General features: G+C 40.6%; 1 protein-coding gene across 1 annotated transcript; it reads left to right on the top strand.

Moving 5' to 3' along the window:
• Window positions 1-12037: 12037 nt before the first annotated feature.
• On the top strand, window positions 12038-18019 carry LOC147422593 (3-methyl-2-oxobutanoate hydroxymethyltransferase 1, mitochondrial-like). The gene is made up of 6 exons (XM_086503386.1): window positions 12038-12409; window positions 15434-15579; window positions 15678-15884; window positions 16189-16335; window positions 16468-16521; window positions 16846-18019. Exons 1-6 carry the CDS (start codon window positions 12151-12153, stop codon window positions 17104-17106), a joined length of 1074 nt encoding a protein of 357 aa, XP_086359512.1. The 5' UTR covers window positions 12038-12150; the 3' UTR covers window positions 17107-18019.
• Window positions 18020-20005: the final 1986 nt, after the last annotated feature.

The following is a 20005-nucleotide window of genomic DNA, read 5'->3' as shown; positions in this document are numbered from 1 at the left end:
GGGGAAACCTATAATACAAAGCGTTTTGGAGGGGGGACTGACTCCATATACATCCGTTTCTCAACTATCTATGCTATTTTCCGATATACAAAAGTTACTAGGCCATTAAATGTTACATGCAACGCCTGACATTAGATTCATCTCCTAAATATTGTGTTGTAGAGGTTCTTCATAAGGAATAAAAGCACAAGTGTTGTGTGCCTGCTTCAATGTGGCAGCCCACCTTTGGCCCCCATGAGTTGATTCACATGCATGGCACTATTAACGAACAATGTGGATGACAATGCAACTCATAACTTCCTGAACTAGAATCTAGTCAAGAAATTGAAGCTACACAGACTCCCTGCTCCCACAAGTATGTGGTAGAGCAGATGTCTGGGAATGATAAAGAAGTATGGGACACGGTAGTTCAAGGGGTTGAGTTTATTGTTCAAGATGATATGATGACCCTTGACTTTCAAGTTATGAACATAGACCGTGTTGATGTAGTTTTAGGACGGGAGTGGCTGCATGGTTTAGGAAACAGATTGCACACTAGTTATGAACACAACTCCCTATCCTTTATTGCCAATGGTAAACATGTGCTTTTGCTTGGTGAAAAAAATATACCATATGCACCTCTTATATGTACAGCCGAGCTTTCTCTTTACAGAAAGCACATTTAATATATGAAGTCTTTTTGTGTTATTGTTTGTCTCCAAGTCTTGTGAATTCTCAAGAGCAAAATGCTGCGAATTCTAGTAATGGTATGCAAAGTGCAATGAATTCTAATGATAAGCAAAGTGTTAACAAATCTAACAAGCAAAGTGCTCTCAATTTTAATTCTATTGAGCAACGTGAAACTGTTGTAAAACAAACATTACAGGAATTACAAGATTATCCATCCCAGCATAACTCTAGTTTACTTTCTCCATTTGCACGGCAAAAGTTGACTCACTCACTCACGGAGTATGGTAATGCATTCTCAAGTGATTTACTGCCAGGTTTACCCCCTACACGTGATGTGCAGCATGTCATAGATGTCCTGCCATGCACTAAACCGGTGAGTAAACCACCTTATCGTATGAGTGCTAAAGAAGCCAAGGAGGTTGAGAGTCAGTTGGGTGACTACCTTGCCCGTGGTTACATTAGACCTAGCACTCTGACTTGGGCATCACCAATTATATTGGTAAAAAAGAAAGATGGTACTATGCGCATGTGCGTAGATTATCGCGGATTAAATCTATAACCATCAAGAACAAGTATACTCTACCTCAAGCGGATGAGTTGTTTGATCAACTGCATGGGGCAAGATACTATACAAAGATAGATCTTCGTTCAGGTTACCACCAAGTGCGTATATCCTTTTGCAAGATATCTCTAAAACTGCCCTTAGAACACAGTTCATGCATTTGAATTTTTGGTTATGCCCTTTGGTTTAACCAATGCTCCAGCTACATTTATGACACTCATGGATAGTGTCTTACGTCCCTATCTTGAAAAATTTGTTGTGATTTTCCTTGATGACATTCTCATTCACAGTAAGACTGAAGATGAACACATAGAACACTTACGATTAGTGTTTGAACAGCTATGAGCTCATGCTCTGTATGCTAAGCAAAGCAAGTGTGATTTCTTTAAAACAGAGATACATAAACTCGGTCATGTGATCTCTTATTCTGGCATCAAGATGGACATTGAAAAGGTCGTTGCCTTTCTTCGATGGCCACATCCCAACATGGTTGAGGAGCTTCAAATATTCTTAGGCATGGTTGGATTTTATCGACATTATATCCGTAATTATGCCAAAATCGTTGTTCCTATGACGGATCAACTTAAGGAAAAAGGTAAGACCTTTTCTTGGGAAGAAGCCCAAAAACACAGTTTTGAATAGCTCAAGGTAGGTGTAGCCACTGCTCCCATCCTAGCAATCATTGACCCACTTAAGCCGTTTGTGGTAGAGACTGATACTAGTGATAAAGCAATTGGTGCAGTACTTCTCTAGGAGGGAAGACCTATAGCCTTTGAAAGTAAAAAGTTAGATAGAGCTCAATAGAATTATTATGTCTATGAGAGAGAGCTCTATGCCATAATTCACGCTTTACGAAAGTGGCGACACTATTTATATGGTGCCGAGTTTGAAGTAGTTTTTGACCATGAGAGTATCAAATGGTTTACTACTCAAACGGACTTGAAGGTCCGTAAAGCTAGATGGACAGAAATCCTTCAAGATTATGATTGTAAGCTACGATATCTCAAGGGGTGACATAATGTAGTAGAGGATGCACAAAGCCGGATACCTCATATTAATGCATTTACTTTCACGGAAATAAAGAGTGAATTTTTGGAGTCATTACGTGGCAAGTGTGCACAAGATCAATCATATGCTAAATTGTGGAGTGCAGTTTTGAAAGAGATCCCTCACACTTACATGTCTTTGTACAGCCAGATCAACATGTCTCTGCACGCGCAGATAAAAACTCCAACACACGGAGCTCCACCCCTACTCAGGAAGAGCTTAAGCGATGGAAGAATTCTTCCATTGATGATGGCTACTTACTCCACAAGGGTAGAGTATGTGTGCCAAAGGACTCAGACACTAGGCGCCAAATCTTATTTGAGTGTCACGATAGTCCAAGTGCTGGTCATCTAGGTATTCGTAAGACGTATGCCTTAGTTCGACGGCAATTTATTGGCCAAACTTACATCATGATGTTCAAGAGTGCCAAGTAAATAAGGTAGAGTGCCTCAAGGTAGGTGGCCTTTTACATCCTTTAGAGATTCCACAAGGTAAGTGGGAGAGTATCTCTATGGATTTTATAGTAGGACTACCTACTAGAAATCGTGGCCATGATGCCATATGGGTAACCGTACACCACCTCACAAAGATGGGTCAATTCATTCCCACTAAGACTACGATTAAGACACCGAAATTAGCACGACTATTTGTAGAGCATATATATAGACTCTACGATCTTCCAGCTACTATCATTAATGACAGAGATCGAAAGTTCTATTAATCACTTCTGGAGAGCTGTGTTTCAAATGTTGAAAACTAAACTTAATCTAAGTATACGGTTGATCATCTAGAAACAGATGGTCAAATCGAAAGATTTAATCAAGTGCTAGAAGATATGCTACAAGCGTCCGTTAGCAAGAAGCAAACCAATTGGGAAGACTACTTACATATATTGGAATTTGCTTATAATAGTTCAAAGCATGTGACTACATGGTTTAGTCCATTTATGCTTTTATATGGATTTCAACCTAGATTACCCGCCGTTACCGTGGGGTTGGCTAAGGAGAAGATACAACAAGTGAAGGATTTTCTCCAAGACCATTTTGACATGCTTCCAGTTGCTCGACAGAATGTTAAGCAAGCTCAAGATTGATATAAGAAGCACGCAGATGTGCATCGTCGTCTTGCTACTTTCGAAGAAGGAGACAAGGTTTTCCTCAAGTTTCCGGAGCATTTAGAAAGTCTGAAGACGAGAAAAGTTGCTAAACTTTCACCACGCTATTGTGGACTATTTACCATTCTCAAATGTATAGGTCAAGTGGCCTATAAGTTAGCTCTTCCAAAGCACTCACGAGTTCATCCTGTTTTTCATGTTAGCCGTTTACGAAACAGCTAGGACAAAATGATAATGTTATTGACACATGTGTGTTAGTTGACCCTATCAAACCGCCAAGCATCCCTCATGAGCCCGAAAAGATTTTGGATTCTCATGAGCTTCGCACCGGACATCATGTCAGACGACAGGTGTTGGTAAAATGGCTAGATAGACCCGAAGAAGGTTCTACATGGGAGAATGTCTCCACACTTAAGGAACATTTTCCTATGTTCGTTTCGAGGACGAAAACGATTCTCCGAGGGGGGGGGGGGGGGGGGGGGGGGGGGGGGGGGGGGGGGGGGGGGGGGCTTATAGCACGGTTAGGTGGAGACTAGCACACGCATTACCACCGCCCTTTCATAAAAACAATTGGGTTTTTGAAAATGACCTCTCAAGTGCGGACTTCGAGAAAGAAAACAGGGAAATGATGGTTTCTATTGGAAAAAAGAGGAGCTCTGGTGAGTGGGTCCAAGCATTACAAGCTATCACACTCCATGCTAGGAATCATCAAGAATGATAGTGGTTCAAACCAGCTCGGGAATGCTACCCTACAATGTACCTATCTCCAGTAACTTTCTTATGTCTACTAACAAAAAGTCCCTTTGTAGTACTATTGATCCCTCAAGACATGAGCTGTGCTTGAGGTCTTTTTGTACATTTTTATAGTGAGTTAATATAACTTCTCCACTCACAATTGTGAGTATGGCAAAAAAAACATATTGATAGATGACCCCCCGAGCTTGAAAATAATAAAATTTCAAATGTGTACCTAGCTCTCTTCTCCTCTAGGGCTTCTTTTAGGAAACCAAGAGAGAGTTAGACATACATTTGATATTTCCAATATAATTCCCATGAAAAGATAGGTCAAGTCTGTATTGGAAATAATAAAGTTTCAAATGTTCACCTAACTCTCTTCTCCACCAAGGCTTGTTTTAGAAAGCCAAAAGAGAGTTAGGCCTACTTTTGATATTTTATTATTTCCTTACTGATTAGACCTATCTTTTCATGCGAAGTAGTGAAATCTTTTTTTGCTTTTGGTTTGTCAGAAGGTCCCTTTATTTGATATCCTAACATAACCCGATGTCCTTTATTATTTTAAAATGATGATGTGGACCATTTTAGTTTGCCATATAGGTCATGTCATTCCATAGCCTCACATGGCTTTGTAAGTGTGAGGTTTCCAACCTCGAGAAGATTGGGGCGACTTGATAGATGGCCTTCTTTTATTCTCAAGTTCCGTTGACGACACCCTACTCTGTTTCCACGAAGTAGAGCTACGAGCAACAGAAGAGAGGAATTCATCTATCCATCTCGTGATCATGGTTGTAAGGGTCATACATCGCAAGCCAAGTCGATAGACCAAGGGATTCTAATGAAAGCTAATTCCTATATCACAAAGATAAAATCTCATTGACATACTTAAGATCTATAAACAACACCTTTTTCCCCACGTTTAAGAGGCACGGCTACCATTCATAAATCATAAATGTGATATGAGACGTATACTTATCTAACTAATTATCTTGTGAAAAGTACCTCACTAATTGGGTCTACCCATCCATAGGCTTAGATCCATTAGGATACTAGTCTCCCACTTTCCACACCACACTCACCCGTTCTTTTTGCAATACCAAAGCAATTCAAACAAGGCCTAATGAAGACAATCCTATATTTGAACAATTTTTTTTTCAATTTCTTATTAGTTGTGTTTGAGGTTGGACAGCTTCAACTTCTTTCGGAATCTCCGTCCGAGGAGTAGATGATACCTTTCGTTGCACCTTCCTTGCATGTGGAACGACATGAGCATCCTTTGAGTCACTCGCTTTGGGACCATCATATTACGAAAGAGAAAAGGAAGCTTCGCCGTGAAAAGAAGAGTTATGGTTTTCTTGCCAAGAAGATTGTAAGAGAGAGAGAAAGAGAACTCAATGATCCGAGGGACAACACGATAGTGGTAGAGATGTAGATGGGTCATGGGAAGGTTGAGGGAGAGAATGTAACTCTGGCGTTATGGCAAGAGAGCTCCCGCTTCTGAGAACTTCTATGTGTGTGTCTCCTGAAAGTGAGGAAAGAGGGACCTTTATATAGGCTCTTAAGAGCTAAAAGCACAAACTAAGAATAGCGGAAAACAAAGATAAGTTCGCTGCTCTTCTTTTTTTTAACACACATATCAATGTGCGATTTTGAGTCTCTAATTTTAGGAGAAGCTTAACTTCTAAGAAAAGAAGCTCTTGCTTCTCTTTCTTCTCTAAAAATACTCTCTCTTTCCTAAAAATACTCTTTCTACTCCTTCTCTTCTAAAAATACTCCTTCTTTCTTGAGAGTCAACTTCTATCTTTAGAAATAGATTTGAAGTTTAAGTTTCCCATATCAACTTATTGTTTCCAAGTGAATAAAGGCCATAATTAATAGTTTCAGAGTCCGATTTTCGATCCGATCATTTCGTTGGAACGCTTTATGAGTTAACAAAATTCGAACCTTAAATACTCTTGCAAAGTAAATGAAATAGTTTTATTGAAAAATGTTGGATACATTACATTAAGGCTTGAATTTCCTTTTTAATTTTCTTGCTTTAGAAGGGCAAAGTGGTCCTTCACCTTGTTTAATCTTTTGTCCTCACCCTCACCCATCTATTTTTGGCCTGAAGAGGCCATAGGGGAGTGGTGGAATTTTTCAGCCATTGATGCAGAGGTTGCCGATGGTGGACATGTGTCCTCTTGGGTTGAATTAGATTAAAAAAAAAATATTATATCTTCTTTTGAATTTGGTCCTTCATTTAAAGCTCTGTTGACTTTTTTTTTTTGTCTTTGTTTATTTAAACTACTTAAAAAAGCCATAGAGAACAAAGCAATAGAAGTGCATTCATGGAAGTTTAATCCCATGATGTGAAATATTGTAATATTTTTTGAAAGAATACTTTCATTTAAGGACCTCTAAAAGGATATTTCATGAAATTTGTCTTTGTTTATTTAAACTACTTAAAAAAGCCATAGAGAACAAAGCAATAGAAGTGCATTCATGGAAGTTTAATCCCATGATGTGAAATATTGTAATATTTTTTGAAAGAATACTTTCATTTAAGGACCTCTAAAAGGATATTTCATGAAATTGATTTCTTATTTCTTATGCTTATTAAACTTATCTTTTCTTACGAAGGCATTAAAATATAACCGATTGTCATAAAAACTAATATTTAATTCTCCCAAACGGTTTTCACATGTTAAACTAATCATTTAATATGGGGAAGTACCAGGGGAGTAAAAGCTAGAATATTAGTAAGGCTGCCAACTCCGTCTCTGCAGGGATCCAAAGGAGGGAAAATAGGGATCCAAAGGGAGATAGTCTGCAAAAGCGCAATGTGCTTCAATGGGGCTTAAAAGACCTAAGGTTCAGCTCCATTAAGACTTCCATAGGTTAAAGTTTCAAAAACTAATTAAAAAAGTCCAATGGCCCAAGGTAGGGAAAGATTGGATGGTTATGGGAAGACTAAAAAGTCTTCCCGCATCCCTAGGAAGGAGGGGGCGAGCCCTAATGATAGGGGATGAGAGAGAAGCACACACACACACACACACACACACACACACACACACACACACTCCCAAGCTCTCCCCAGAGGGAAGAATGGACACATGGTAGGCTCCTATGCTAGTTGCCCCCAATCTCCCCTCAAATCCTATTGGATGGCCATAGAGGTGGACCAATGAGAATTAGGCTAGAGTAAAATTAGTCTAATCAATTTAGAAAGTCTTGATAAAAGAACCAATAGAAATTAAGCTCCCTAGAAGACTATTGGACAGTCTATGTCCAAGGGGTCCAATGAGCATCCAGCAGCCCAATGGCTTGCTTGATTCCTATTGGCCAGAAGACTAAAAGGTCCAATGAGAGTTTAAATAAATTATTTAATTACCTTAAGCTCTCACAAAAGGGGAAAGAGGGACACTTGTCACAAGGCTATCAATTATGCTTCTTAATTCCTATTGGCTAAGCTTTGCAGGAACCAATGGGAATCTAACAAGAGTTTTTTGGAAGAGGGGTCGACCAAGAGAGAGAGAGAGAGAGGTTGGCATTTTTACACTAACTCACTTTGCTACACACACACACACACACACACACACACACAACTTATGTGTTGAGCAAGAACTCCATCTCCTTCTCCAAGAATTGAGAAGTAGAGGCCTACACCAACAACTCTTGGCTATGAAATGCAAATCCAACCAAGAGCCATGCTCATCTCCTCTACCGTGCTAATTACTAAGATAAGCTATGCTATTCGAGTGATTATGTGAGGAGAATACTTCTTTCTCATAAGATACATCTTCTTCCTCTCAATCTTTCCTCATTCCCTGCTAGCTCTCACCATTTTTGAAGGTGTGTGAGGTCTTGGGAATGAGGCTAGGCCCACTAGGTGTGTTTTTCAAGCATAATTTGGTGCATGAAGCTTCCATCTTCATTGCACCAACGTGTTTTATCAAGCAACACAAAGATTGTATTGTACAAGAGTCTCCTTTGATGGGAAAAGCTATAATACAAAGCCTTTTTGGAGGGGGGACCGGCTCCATGTAAATCCGGTCCTCAACTGTTGTCAATTGTTCTATTTCTCTCTCTTTTCAAGTATTGTCTATGCCAAACTAGCTAGGGTGTAAATTGTTATGTTGCTTTCTCCAATGAAGTACTCTTTCTATGCTCATTAGGAACTCATTCTTAATGGAATGCTCACTATGTTATCATTTTCCACTACACACAAGTTACTAGCGCATTAAATGTTACACCAGTTGTTGACACGAGCTAGCTCAGTTGGTTGAGCATTCGATCTCTATGACCCAGGGTTATGGGTTCGATTGTGGTTGAATGATGCCCAAAGGTACACCTTTGTATTTCATTGGGCGGGAATGTTCGAACTACAAAAAAAGAATATTATCGGCTTGCTAAAAATGTCATTAAAGAACAAGACATTAGGGAGGCCATTCATAGAGATATCCCAATATCTCCATTGTGAAATAATATTTTTATTTAAGGACCTCTTAAAAGAAATTATTTTATTATTATACATGCTTATGAAATCTAATTTTTAGTTTGTAATGGGCTCTCTTTACTTTGTTGTTTTTATTCTACTTTTCTTTATTTTAATTTATTTTAGAATGCCAATGTGATTTTTTCACCTTGTTGTTTAAGTGGGCCTATCATAACAGACGAGGCATCTCTACTACTTCTTTATGGAGCTAGAGAAAAATGGTGAGACCTCAAGGCATCGAAGTGTCAGCTTAAGGGTACGACTCCACCTTTTTCATTTTGAAGGTCATTAAAAAACTCCCCTTTTCTTTTTACATTTACATAAATTTAACCTAACTACTTGTTGACAATTTCACCTCTATGTAGATGTGTGTGCATTTGTGTGTGGGGGAATGGTGAAGAAGGGAAAGTGCATTTCCCATATCCATAATCCGTCATCAAAGATAGTGGTGGGGGCCAGACGGACCGATAAGTCGGTTTGGAACCACTGTAATTATGCATGTATATGGACAATATAATTTTATATTAAAACAATACAATCGTAGCATTGATTAAAACCTACTTGTGATAAATCACCCCCCCCCCCCCAAACCCTTGAGTAGGCCGCCATGACTCCTCACCTTGTTTTCTTAAGCGTGAATACATAGAATCTAAACTTGTTCTTCTCCTTAGGGTGGGATTGCATTGATTTTATTGTGTTTATCTATTGACCTGTTTGAAAGAAAATGATCCGCACTACTCTGCTTTTCTTTCTCTTTTTGAATTACGCTTGCTCATTACTTATTTGTGTTTTTTATAAAGCCAAAATATGATTACTAATTTATGTCTTTTGTGTCTATTTTCCTCATATCCTGATTTCCTTTTTGGAAAGCCATTGTGAAATCTCACCTTATTAGATAGGTAGCTATAGGCTTACTTTTCTGTTTCTCTCTCGTATGAGAGATATTCTTCATTGTATTTACTAGTTTGGTCTCAAAAGACAAATTGGCCTTGTAGAGACCATCATTTGGAAGCCTGTCATAGCCCTTCTAGTGCCTTGTAGTAATGGTATTACACTAATGTGTATATATTATATGGTTGACATGTAAAAGTGATATGTGCCATTGTGTTATCTCTTGAGATCTGACGATGAATATCAAATGCGCATGGATAAGGGTAATAAAGACCTCTATTTTACAAACTCTCTCTATCTTTGTAACACTTCATAACTTATATATGAGCTCATTTAGGGACCCATGTTGGGGGAGTACTCTTTGCCCCAGCATTCACATCGCTCTTCTCCTCTACTCTCAACCCCTCTCAGGTGCTACCATAGCACTCTAGTTTTAGAAGTGTGCATGGAGCAATCTCACTTTTTCTTTCACTCACGTTGTTCGTGTGGTCATCGCATATGTACAAGGTATAATCGATTCTTGTTTCCATTTCAAATACCATATTTTGCATATGCTTGCAGAGTCACCGCATTCTGTGCTTGTTGTAGTGGTATCAGCACAAGCGATATGCTACTGGCAATATGATAATCTTGCCCATGAACATATCCATGGCTATCAAACCTCTCAAAGCTAAGTTTTCTTGCTTTACTTATTTTATAAGCAGGTTGTCTCTTGAAAAATTTGAGTTTTTAATCATTGGTACTTAGATTTGTAATCTAGTTGGAACAAAGATTTTTTTTAATTAGAGTTTGGTTAAGGCAAGTTAGCATGGAGAGTTTAATTGTGTGAACCTTGGGAATATGGAAAAAATTATAAGAGAACTGATAAAACAGATGATTGATGTCTCATCATGGCTAGTATTATTAGAAACTCAGAATTGTAGTGAAGCTTCAACCATACAAATACAAAAAAGAAGAGAAGGAGAGGAAGCATTAGAGAACTTTTAATAGTGTAGGAATAATTCCGAGAGACCTCTAAGACATGTGAGAGTTGTTGAAGAAGAAGAAAAGGCGGAGGAATCGATGAAGCCTTAACATTGTAGGAACAAAAGATCTCTAAGACCACGTTGTAGAAAATTGCCCAAGAGACCCTCATGATCTATTTGCAATTCGATCCCGACCTCCGGGAGAATTTCAAGTTTCCCCTTATTTTGATCGATTAGGAATAATGTTTTTTTCTAGCCCTGATCCCGACTTTGACTTCAACTTGTGCTAGAATTCGACTTCATGATGTATTTTGCGATTCAACCGCTGGCTTCTACTTTGATTTTCACTTACATCTCGTACGAAGTAGGATGGGCAACAACAAAACTAAGCATGTTTCATCATTGGGTGATAGTAGCAAGTCACTAGGTAGCCTCTTTTTGATCCCCTATAGCACACAACTCAACATCAATGGCAGTTTGAAAAAAAAGTTTCAGAGGTAGAGGGTCAACCATCACAGTCTAGTGCCAGACTACATGCAATGAAGGGCGGCATCACAAAGGCGTACATCAGACACCATAAACATCACACAACTAGCTAGATGATAGTCTCGCATGAGCATGGCACTGTAGTCGTAAAGCAAGCACTGTTTCCAATTAGTTTTGACATGAATCTCAAGTTATATCTATAGCTTTAGATCCATACAATGGGCAACCTAATTAAAGACTCCTACACCAATGGGCGTGTAACCAAAAGAGTCTATAGTAACCGATCAAACTACAAGAAAAGCCTTGGGCGTTGCACCCTTAACATGTACTTTGTGCAGTTGCGTTTATACTTAGGCAACATGGGTATGCACGATTTGAACTAGTAAGGGCACACCCACTGACAAAGCTTATCACTAGCCTGAGTGGGGTGTGACTTTACGCACTATCCATAGCTGTAGGTGAGAGTTGGACGAGGTGAAAGGGTCGCCCTTGGAATGGGTGCTACTGGTGATACATGGCAGCCATGGTGGACTAGAAGCCGTTGTGTGTGACAGGGAGCAGCCATGGGGGCCTCTCCTATTGGGCTAGCTTGGAGTTTGGCTTGTTCTTCCGAATAAGAGCCGAGTCGCACTCTGTGCTAGCAGGGGGACTCGAGGATGAAATCTGCCTTTTTTGGACGATTTCCTACTCTCTCGTAGTGTTGCAATCTCCCCACTAGTCCTGCTGAAAATGAAGGAGCTACGCTATGATTCAGGAAAAGTGAAATCCACCGCGTTTCTCTCCTGTTTTCAACCAATGAGATTGTTCTGCTCATGCAACTTTTCGGCACAATTTTTGCAGCCTGCTGTCCTCCCTAGAGTGCGACCAGGGATCGTCTCTCTTCCCACTGCCCCTACTAATGTCGGACGCGACCCGGCTCTAAGTTTGACACGGCCTTCTCCTCTTATGTAGGCTAGGCCATTGTGAATTTTCAAGAAGAAAATAGCTCTGCCACGTGGAAAGAGTCACACTCCACGAAGGAAAATTCCTCGTAAGAGCTGTGTCCCACCTAGAGCACAGGGGCTCCAATGCTCCAGAGTCCATGCTTTCGAACTACGTGAATCCATAGCCCGTACAAAGCGAAATTTTGTAAGAATCGAAATTTCGTTCCCTAGCACTTGAGCTGCCTGCTATTCGACGTATTCGTCTCGCTTCCTCACTAGGCATGCTCCAAGCGAAGAGGCGGCTATGGCCGGTGGGTGTAGTCCAGCACTTGATACAGAGGAGATATAGCAATGTGCCAGATGCCACTGTCTATGGTGGCCCCAAACCACAAAATCATGCTGAACGAGTCACGCTGCGTCATTTGGCTTCAAAGTATGCAAAGAAAGCACCCATCAGTATGCTCACTGCCTATGACTACCCCTCTGCCGTGCATGTTGACCTTGCCGATATCGACATTTGCCTTGTGGGTGACTCTGTTGGTATGATTTTTCTTCTCTTGCATTTTTTGAGTAGTTTATCAACCACTATTAAATAAGTCAGGCAGCAGCCATGTCTGTCCAGTGCCCATTCAGTTGATTTCAAGTGATCTTATTCTATCAAACCATCGAAGGTAGTGCAGTGTGCCACTAGTGCCCTTGTGGAAGGCGCATGAGAAAGATAGGTTATAGAAAATTTGGCACATGAGACAAATCCATGTAATGGGTCCTCTCAATGTCATGAAAGTATGACGATGATATCAACAATCGTTAAAGTGGATGTGATGGGGATATTATTACTAGAAAAAGCTCCATACAAGTCTGAATGCCTAGGTATGTTGTGATGTGGTTAAAGTCTCATACATATGGTATCATAGAGAGAGAGAGAGAGAGAGAGAGAGAGAGAGAGAGAGAGAGAGAGAGAGAGAGAGAGAGTCTTTCTCTTGGGCGCACGAGATTTGTTTCATTTTTATGGAGGCTCTTTAGAAATGTCTCATATGTCACCTTTCATGTGCTGCCTGTTCAGGATATGGTTGACTATGCGACGCGCATTCTTTTTAGACAAAGACCATGATGCTTGGAGGAGCTTGAGAGGCCTCCCTTGATATAGAATGCATTTGTCACGGATCAAGGGGGTCTGCAGCTTGGTGAGAGGACTCAGATTAATTGGGCTAGATGGGAGAGTGGTCCGGTAGCATCTCTACATAGCTGGTCTAAGGCCTCTTTGCTAGTTGTGGATTTTATTGGCAGTGCCTATCGGATTTAACATGGAGCTGCTACCCGTATGCTAGAGATTGGTGCTGCTAGTTTTGCTGATTGCCATGCCTCAATCAGAGGATTAACATCCTTGCCGTCTTACGTGGGGTGGTGGGCATTCTTTGTCCCTTCCGGCCAGCCGATTGCTGACTCTTGGATTCTTGATTTCTCTGAGTGTTCATCGTGGACATTATTACAGCTGGCCTTTCAAGGTGTGGTACCGCTTAACGAGCGCCTCTGACAGTCTATTTGCGTAATGGGTTCCCTTGGCAGAACTTTTGGCAGTCATTCACGCCTTCAGTTCTTGGAGCACTACTTGTTGGGTGGATTTCAATGTACATGTGAATCATCAGAGTCTGAGATCCTTACTTAGGCTAAGTTGTTTGAGCAACAGATGAGATGGGAAAATCTCTTATCTAGTTACCATTTCGAGATTTTACATGTGGCAGGGAAAAAGAATGTAGTTGCAGATGCTTTATTTCGCAAACCATAGGGAGTGGCATCGTTGGCTATCTTTCATCATGAGTATGCTATCAATTTGGACTTTGCCGGGTCTATTAGCAGCTACAGGATGAAGAGTTTGCTCATGGATGTTCTCTTAAGGATGTTTTCTTTATGAGACGTTTTCAATTGTGTGTGATGAGACCTTGGAGAGAGGTCCTAACTGAACGTCACAATCCACCTACTAGAGGAACAAAGGGATTGACGCGACTCAAAAAGCGATCGAGACTTACTTTTATTGGCCACAATTGAAGAGTGATGTTGAGTTATTGCACGGACTTGCCTAGTCTGTCAGATGGCAAAGTATGATTGATAGAAGGCTTGCTACATGCATTGCCTATTCCAGATAGGCCTTCGGATAGCATTGCTAGGGATTTCATCTTTGATTGTTCTAGCACAACTTACAAGGGAGGACATGATGGTATTTGTGTTAAGAGTTCACAACACTGTTGCTTGAGCCTGCTTGTACTGTTAGTGTGTCTCCCGAGCTGGCCACCCATTTGCATACGCAATTAGGCTGTATTTGGTCCTGGACACTTCTGGTCTGACTGCTTGGCGTACCGATCACAGTGTGGGTGTGAAATAACGCTATTGTTTGTTTTTGGTGCAATCGGTTGCATCAGGCAGTGTTTTGGTTCGACTGCTTGCCCTCTTCTTGGCTTGCCTCCAGCAAGGAGGGGCGGCCTCCTCGGGGTCCCTCGCTCCTACGGCGACCCTTTTCTCAGCCTCTCACCTCTGGTCGGAACTATCAAGATCGCTACGAGGATTTCTCGGTGACGAGGGAGATTTGTAGTGGAGTTTGGTATTGGATCTTGCCTCTTGATTTCCATCTTTGCTGGTTTCCTTTCCTTGGTTGGTTCGACGACAATGATGGCGGTATTGTAATGTTTTCTAGGCTACACACTGAATTTTTTTTCCCAGCTTCTGACACTTGTGTACAAAGAAAGAGTTTTACCCAGCATTTTACTTTCGCACCGCTCCGGTCTGTGCTGGGAACGTACGAATTTTGTGTTGTAGCCGCGTTTTCAGCCCCTCGCAGCAGTGTTTTTGGGTGAACATCAGGCTTCACCTATCCTCTGACAGGACATCGTTCGGTGGTGGTCCATGAGGTCTATCGATGACTGCTGTAGTTTATGGTAACCGTAATGTCAGCTTGATCTTGCATTCGGGCGTGCGATCTACGGGGGACCTTTCATTCTAGTCTGACATCGGTGGTTTTGACTCTAGAGGGGATACAACTTGTGGTTTGATTGGTAGATGCCATACGAGTCGATCCATGAAAGAGATGTTTCTGCTCAAGGCATATGGAAATATCATCTTTCCGTAGAAGACACCATCACCGTTAGTGGCTAAAGACTTACCATTTGGACCTTACATGTAGATTGCCTATGGAGCATTACTGTCTTGGCCTTATTGAAAGGATCCCGGATCTCTTCTTGGTCATTGTCATGGCTTTGATCTACAGAGTGGAGTGGGACTTCAGTCTTATGGACTTCCTTCAAGGAGTTTACCTGCGAGATGTGATGCGAGAGATCTAGACATGCTAATAGCTATTGTTGCATTTGCAGCCACCCTGAGATCGGCTTTGTTGGCAGCTCCTATGATTTGGTCCAAGTTTTTGCAGTTGAAGAGGATCACTTACTCCAAGGTTTTGCAGTCCTCTGTTCTTGAAAAGTGGGCCTTACAATGTTGATGGAACTCTTCAAAACAATTATGCGGAACAAAGTTTTCTAGAACCTTGGCACCTCAATTACACTGGTCTTCTTGCAGGGATGGTAGTACATGGTCATGACACCACCTTACCAGTTACCATGGATGACATGCTTCTTCATTGCCGAGCAGTAGCAAGAGGTGCAACACGACCACTTCTTGTTGGTGATCTACCCTTTGGAAGCTATGAACGGAGCTCTGCACAGGTTTTTATGTCTTCTTTGTTATGCCAGGTGTAGGGATGATGTACTCAAGGTTTGAATTATTTTGTTTTAGTGGACATGTTTGTGTGATAATTATACAGGCTGTGGAAAATGCAACTCGGTTATTGAAGGAGGGCAATATGGATGCTGTGAAGTTGGAAGGTGGATATGGTTCTCGTGTAGCAGCAGCAAAAGCAATTGTAGAAGCTGGTATTGCAGTGATGGGGCATGTTGGTTTGACTCCACAAGCTATCAGTGCTCTTGGTGGATTTCGCCCTCAAGGTCAAACCTCGTCTGGTGCCATGACCGTAAGTGAATTAAAAAATATGCACAGGCTGCCTCTTTGTCTGGCCGCCCACTTTTGGGCCGGTTGCCAGTTTTATGTCTGTGCCCATTTTGCCCCATTTATTTTCTGGTCACCTCTATTTAGATTTTGTAGGTTTGCTGGGTGATTTACCCTACCTAGACCTCTAACCCCTATATAGGTAGGGGCATGTGGTAGGCTAGGAGAACTCTGTCATTTGTATCATTCGCCAACTTAAGTAACATTCAGTTCAACATGCCAAAAGTCACTTTTTGGAGGGGCCTTATAGCAGTTATTAATATGTGAAGGTTTTGGAGCATGCAAGAGCTCTACAAGACTCTGGATGTTTTGCCATTGTTCTGGAGTGTCTCCCATCACCCGTTGCTGCAGCTATAACGTCAGTTCTTAGTATTCCAACCATAGGCATTGGAGCAGGACCAAGATGCAGTGGACAGGTACAATCTTTTCTGATGGTTCTTATCGCAAACGCCAAGTTAATGAGGCATTTGCCAAGCTTTTCTCTGCATATATTAAAATGCCACATCTTCATTGTGTTGTTGAATGGTGTAAAATGAAACTCTCAACAGGTTTTGGTTTATCACGATATTCTTGGCATGATGCAACATCCACACTATGCAAAAGTAAGTCCATGGCTTGTTCATGCAAGCTTTTATACCCTTCTTGAATGTGAAATTGATTGTCTTGCACAAGAATTAGGTGACTGTAGAGTCTAGTCTTCACACTTGTACTGAGTGGTAACTGTAGAGTCTAGTCTTGTACTGAGTGCGTGCGCACGTGTGTGTGTGTGTGTGTGTGTACACATAAGCTTATAAATAATAAACACATTTTTTTATATGTATATGTATATGTATATCTCACACTTAGCCATTGCATAGCTAATGTCGCATATTTCATTAGCCTGGGATAAATATGCTATTAAGCCATTTTTTCTCTTTGTTATATAGGTTACCCCAAAGTTTTGCAAAAGATATGCTCACATTGGTAATGCCATCAATGAAGCCTTGGTCTCATACAGAGATGATGTTACCAGTGGCTCTTTTCCTTCACCTGCTTACTCACCATACAGGATTGACCAAAAAGAGGCAGATTCATTTTTTGATGAACTCAAATACAGACGTTTATCTGTCGCAGCTGAAGCGGCTTTGAGTGCTATCAAAGAAGTGAATGAGCAAGACACTAGTGAAAGAGTAATGGAGCATTGTTGAGATTGTCTCAAGAGACAAAGTGCTCTTCCAAGAGTGGTTGTAAAAAAGTTTTGCCCTGTAGGATGTTTGGAATCGGCTATTAACGACGGTTTTCAAGAAGCAAGTTCAAGGCCAAGGAGTCACTTCCATATAGAGAACATAAGCATGAAGAATCTTTATTGAATCTGGTGAGATTCCACACAAGAATGAAATCTTGCCTATGCATTTTGTTAGAGTTTCGAGCTGAAGCGGCTTCAAGTGCTATCAAAGATGTGAATGAGCAAGACACTAGTAAAGAGTGATTGAACATCTTTGAGATTGTCCCAAGAGCCAAAGTGCTTTCCAAGAGTTGGTTAGATGCACTGTAATTTCAGGCCTGCAATAGCATTAGATTGGGCAAGTCTGTTTGTCAACGCGCAATCTTTCGCTTGTCCGCTAGCTTTGTTGAGGAATTCTCAGGTGACCAAAGGAAAAAGAAAAAAAGCTTTGCTATTCTGCTGTGTGCACGTGCACATGCACGTGTGTCACCTAGCCTTGTTGGGTCAGTGACTTTATTGGCTTTTTAAACCGGGTAAGAATCCTGGAGTACTAGGGCATATTCAGTGAGGTCTAGGAGCGACAGGCCTTGGTCCTTAAATGCATCATTGGGTGGGGCAACTGTCCAGTGATTTGCCAATGTCACCTCTGGGTGGTGTGATTGACAAGGGGATATAAAATCCATGGCATGAGAAGGCTTTTTGCTCCCCTGAGGGTGAAACTTGGTTCCCACCCTCATAGGCTTGCCGACGGTTTGGGGCTCTTTGCCCTTTTCCGTTCTAGCCGGAAAAAGTAAAAAATAAAGTTGGGGACTTTATTAAGATGTAAGTCTCAGAGCACAGCACTTCTTATTCGTAGTTTGAAGAGCTCTGAAGAATATACACAAGAAGATTTATAATTTTTCACATGTAGGAAAACAGAGTCTTTTTAGCTAGGTACGATTGGGGGCCGGCAGTCCCCTGCCCCCAATCGCACCTAGCTAGGTATGCGGTGCCTCTCGACCAGAATCTCGTGATGTTGAGGTAAGTCACAATGTGGGAATTATTGTGAGAATTTGTCCAAAACTTCTTGTGATAAGATTTTTTGAGTACATTTGAACACAATTTTATACATCTCGAAGAGGTGAGCACAACACCGCTCATTTTCATTAGGAAGGGCTCTAGATTTCTCTTTTTATTTTTGCATATTACATATCATATACATTTTGCAACTCTAGATAAAATCTTAAAACTTTTTCCTATCGCGAAATTGGATGTACTAAGCTTGAAAGAGAAATGAAAGAACAACATTGTACATGTTTGAGGAACTGAGGTCAAGGTCCATCAATTTTTCCATGACTTTCGCACATCCATAGAACATTTTAGGGTTTGACATTTTGCACAAGATCATGGTGATAAAGTTGAATGAAGCCAAGATCATAGCGGTACGAAATAACTAAAAAATTGTGATAGTGGGCACCAGAAATAGAAAAAAGCGAGAGAATCTAAAGGCTCTAATAGAGAGAGAGAGAGAGAGAGAGAGAGAGAGAGAGAGAGGATTTGTGGAAGCATCTTTGATTTTCAAATTTTTTGTTGCTGTGGTGCAAACATAATTGAATGAAGCCAAGAATATTGCACTCACCTTGTTGAAGAATAGATTGCATTACACAATGTTTGAAATATAAAAGTGCTTGAAATTTGTTTGCGAAAGAATGAGATAAACTTGGGTTTAGGAAATAATGCTATGGTCTAGAGACTAGACTTGTAATGTTGATTACCTTAGCATTTTTATGAGGACAATATTTAAGACAAATAGTTATGGAGGATGGTAGACAAATGTCTCAAGCTCAGTGCCAAACAAGAATGAGTATCACAAAGAGAGATAAAAAAGATTGAATGCTAGAGATTCTTCAAAAGGAAAGAGTACACACTAGATATTCATAAAGCTTGAAAATGTATACCCAAGCATCTTGTGAGATGCTTGCTTACACCATAGGGCATCATTTAGGATGCTCACTATACATATGTATATCACATGGGCACACATGGGTGGCTATGCAGATGCAATAGCCATAGTTATGCTTTATCTCCAGCACAATATTGGCTTAACATTAAGTAATTTTAGGTATGATATTGTAAAATATGTTGTGATATAATTAGTGTGTTTGTAACATAAGTAGTTATTCAGCCAAGATGTTAAGTACACACACCTCCTCATTCAGTCATGGATCAAATCCATTTGATGTATTATCTAACCTTTATGAGCATCTAGTGCACAAAATACTACAAATCATGATCACATGAAAATTCTTCGCCAAAATCATCGCCTTTCTCTCAAGCATAACCTTTTGTATCAAGCGTCTCCTTTTAGCAAGCAATACTACCATGTTGACTTACAAACCCACATGATAAGAGTTTTGTATTTGTAAGGAGACACTAACACATTCCACGTTTGACGATTAAATCACACTTGTGGCTCATCAAATGAAACATGATCTTCCTCCTTACACATTCTAGCTCCATCAAAGGCACACTAAACATGTATGTAATATACATGTTGAGAATGGCTAGGCAAAGAAGTAGACAATCTTAGTTTATGCATTTTTTGTGCCAATTAACATACAGCACATAACATACATGCTATTAACATCTCAACATCAGTGTTATTATAGTCATTGATAGCATATTTGATGTGGACAGCACATACATTTTTATGGCTAGACTTCATAACACCTATGATATTCACATCAAGTATGCTATTAGCATCAATTATCTTTTACATCCTTAGTCGATTGTTGATGATATTTTGATAATGGGTTGAATTTGAGCATGCATAAAGTCATTATTTTCGTGAACTTGAGCATCATCAAGCTCTACACGTTGGGGACACAAAAGGTCCTTTGACT

This window comes from Adiantum capillus-veneris, chromosome 27, assembly GCF_014529385.1.
Source record: "Adiantum capillus-veneris isolate H3 chromosome 27, ASM1452938v2, whole genome shotgun sequence".
NCBI classification, from domain to species: Eukaryota; Viridiplantae; Streptophyta; class Polypodiopsida; order Polypodiales; family Pteridaceae; genus Adiantum; species Adiantum capillus-veneris.
The sequence above is the reverse complement of the archived record's forward strand: the minus strand, read 5'-3'. Positions and strand labels throughout refer to the sequence as shown.

What these genes read in the sequence shown, in the direction of transcription:
- LOC147422593 (XM_086503386.1), top strand. Translation starts at nt 12,151, where the DNA reads ATGCTCCAAGCGAAGAGGCGGCTATGGCCGGTGGGTGTAGTCCAGCAC. An exon ending in ATGAACGGAGCTCTGCACAG is followed by an intron (nt 15,580 to 15,677) that starts GTTTTTATGTCT and finishes ATAATTATACAG; the next exon opens with GCTGTGGAAAATGCAACTCG. An exon ending in GACCAAGATGCAGTGGACAG is followed by an intron (nt 16,336 to 16,467) that starts GTACAATCTTTT and finishes AACTCTCAACAG; the next exon opens with GTTTTGGTTTATCACGATAT.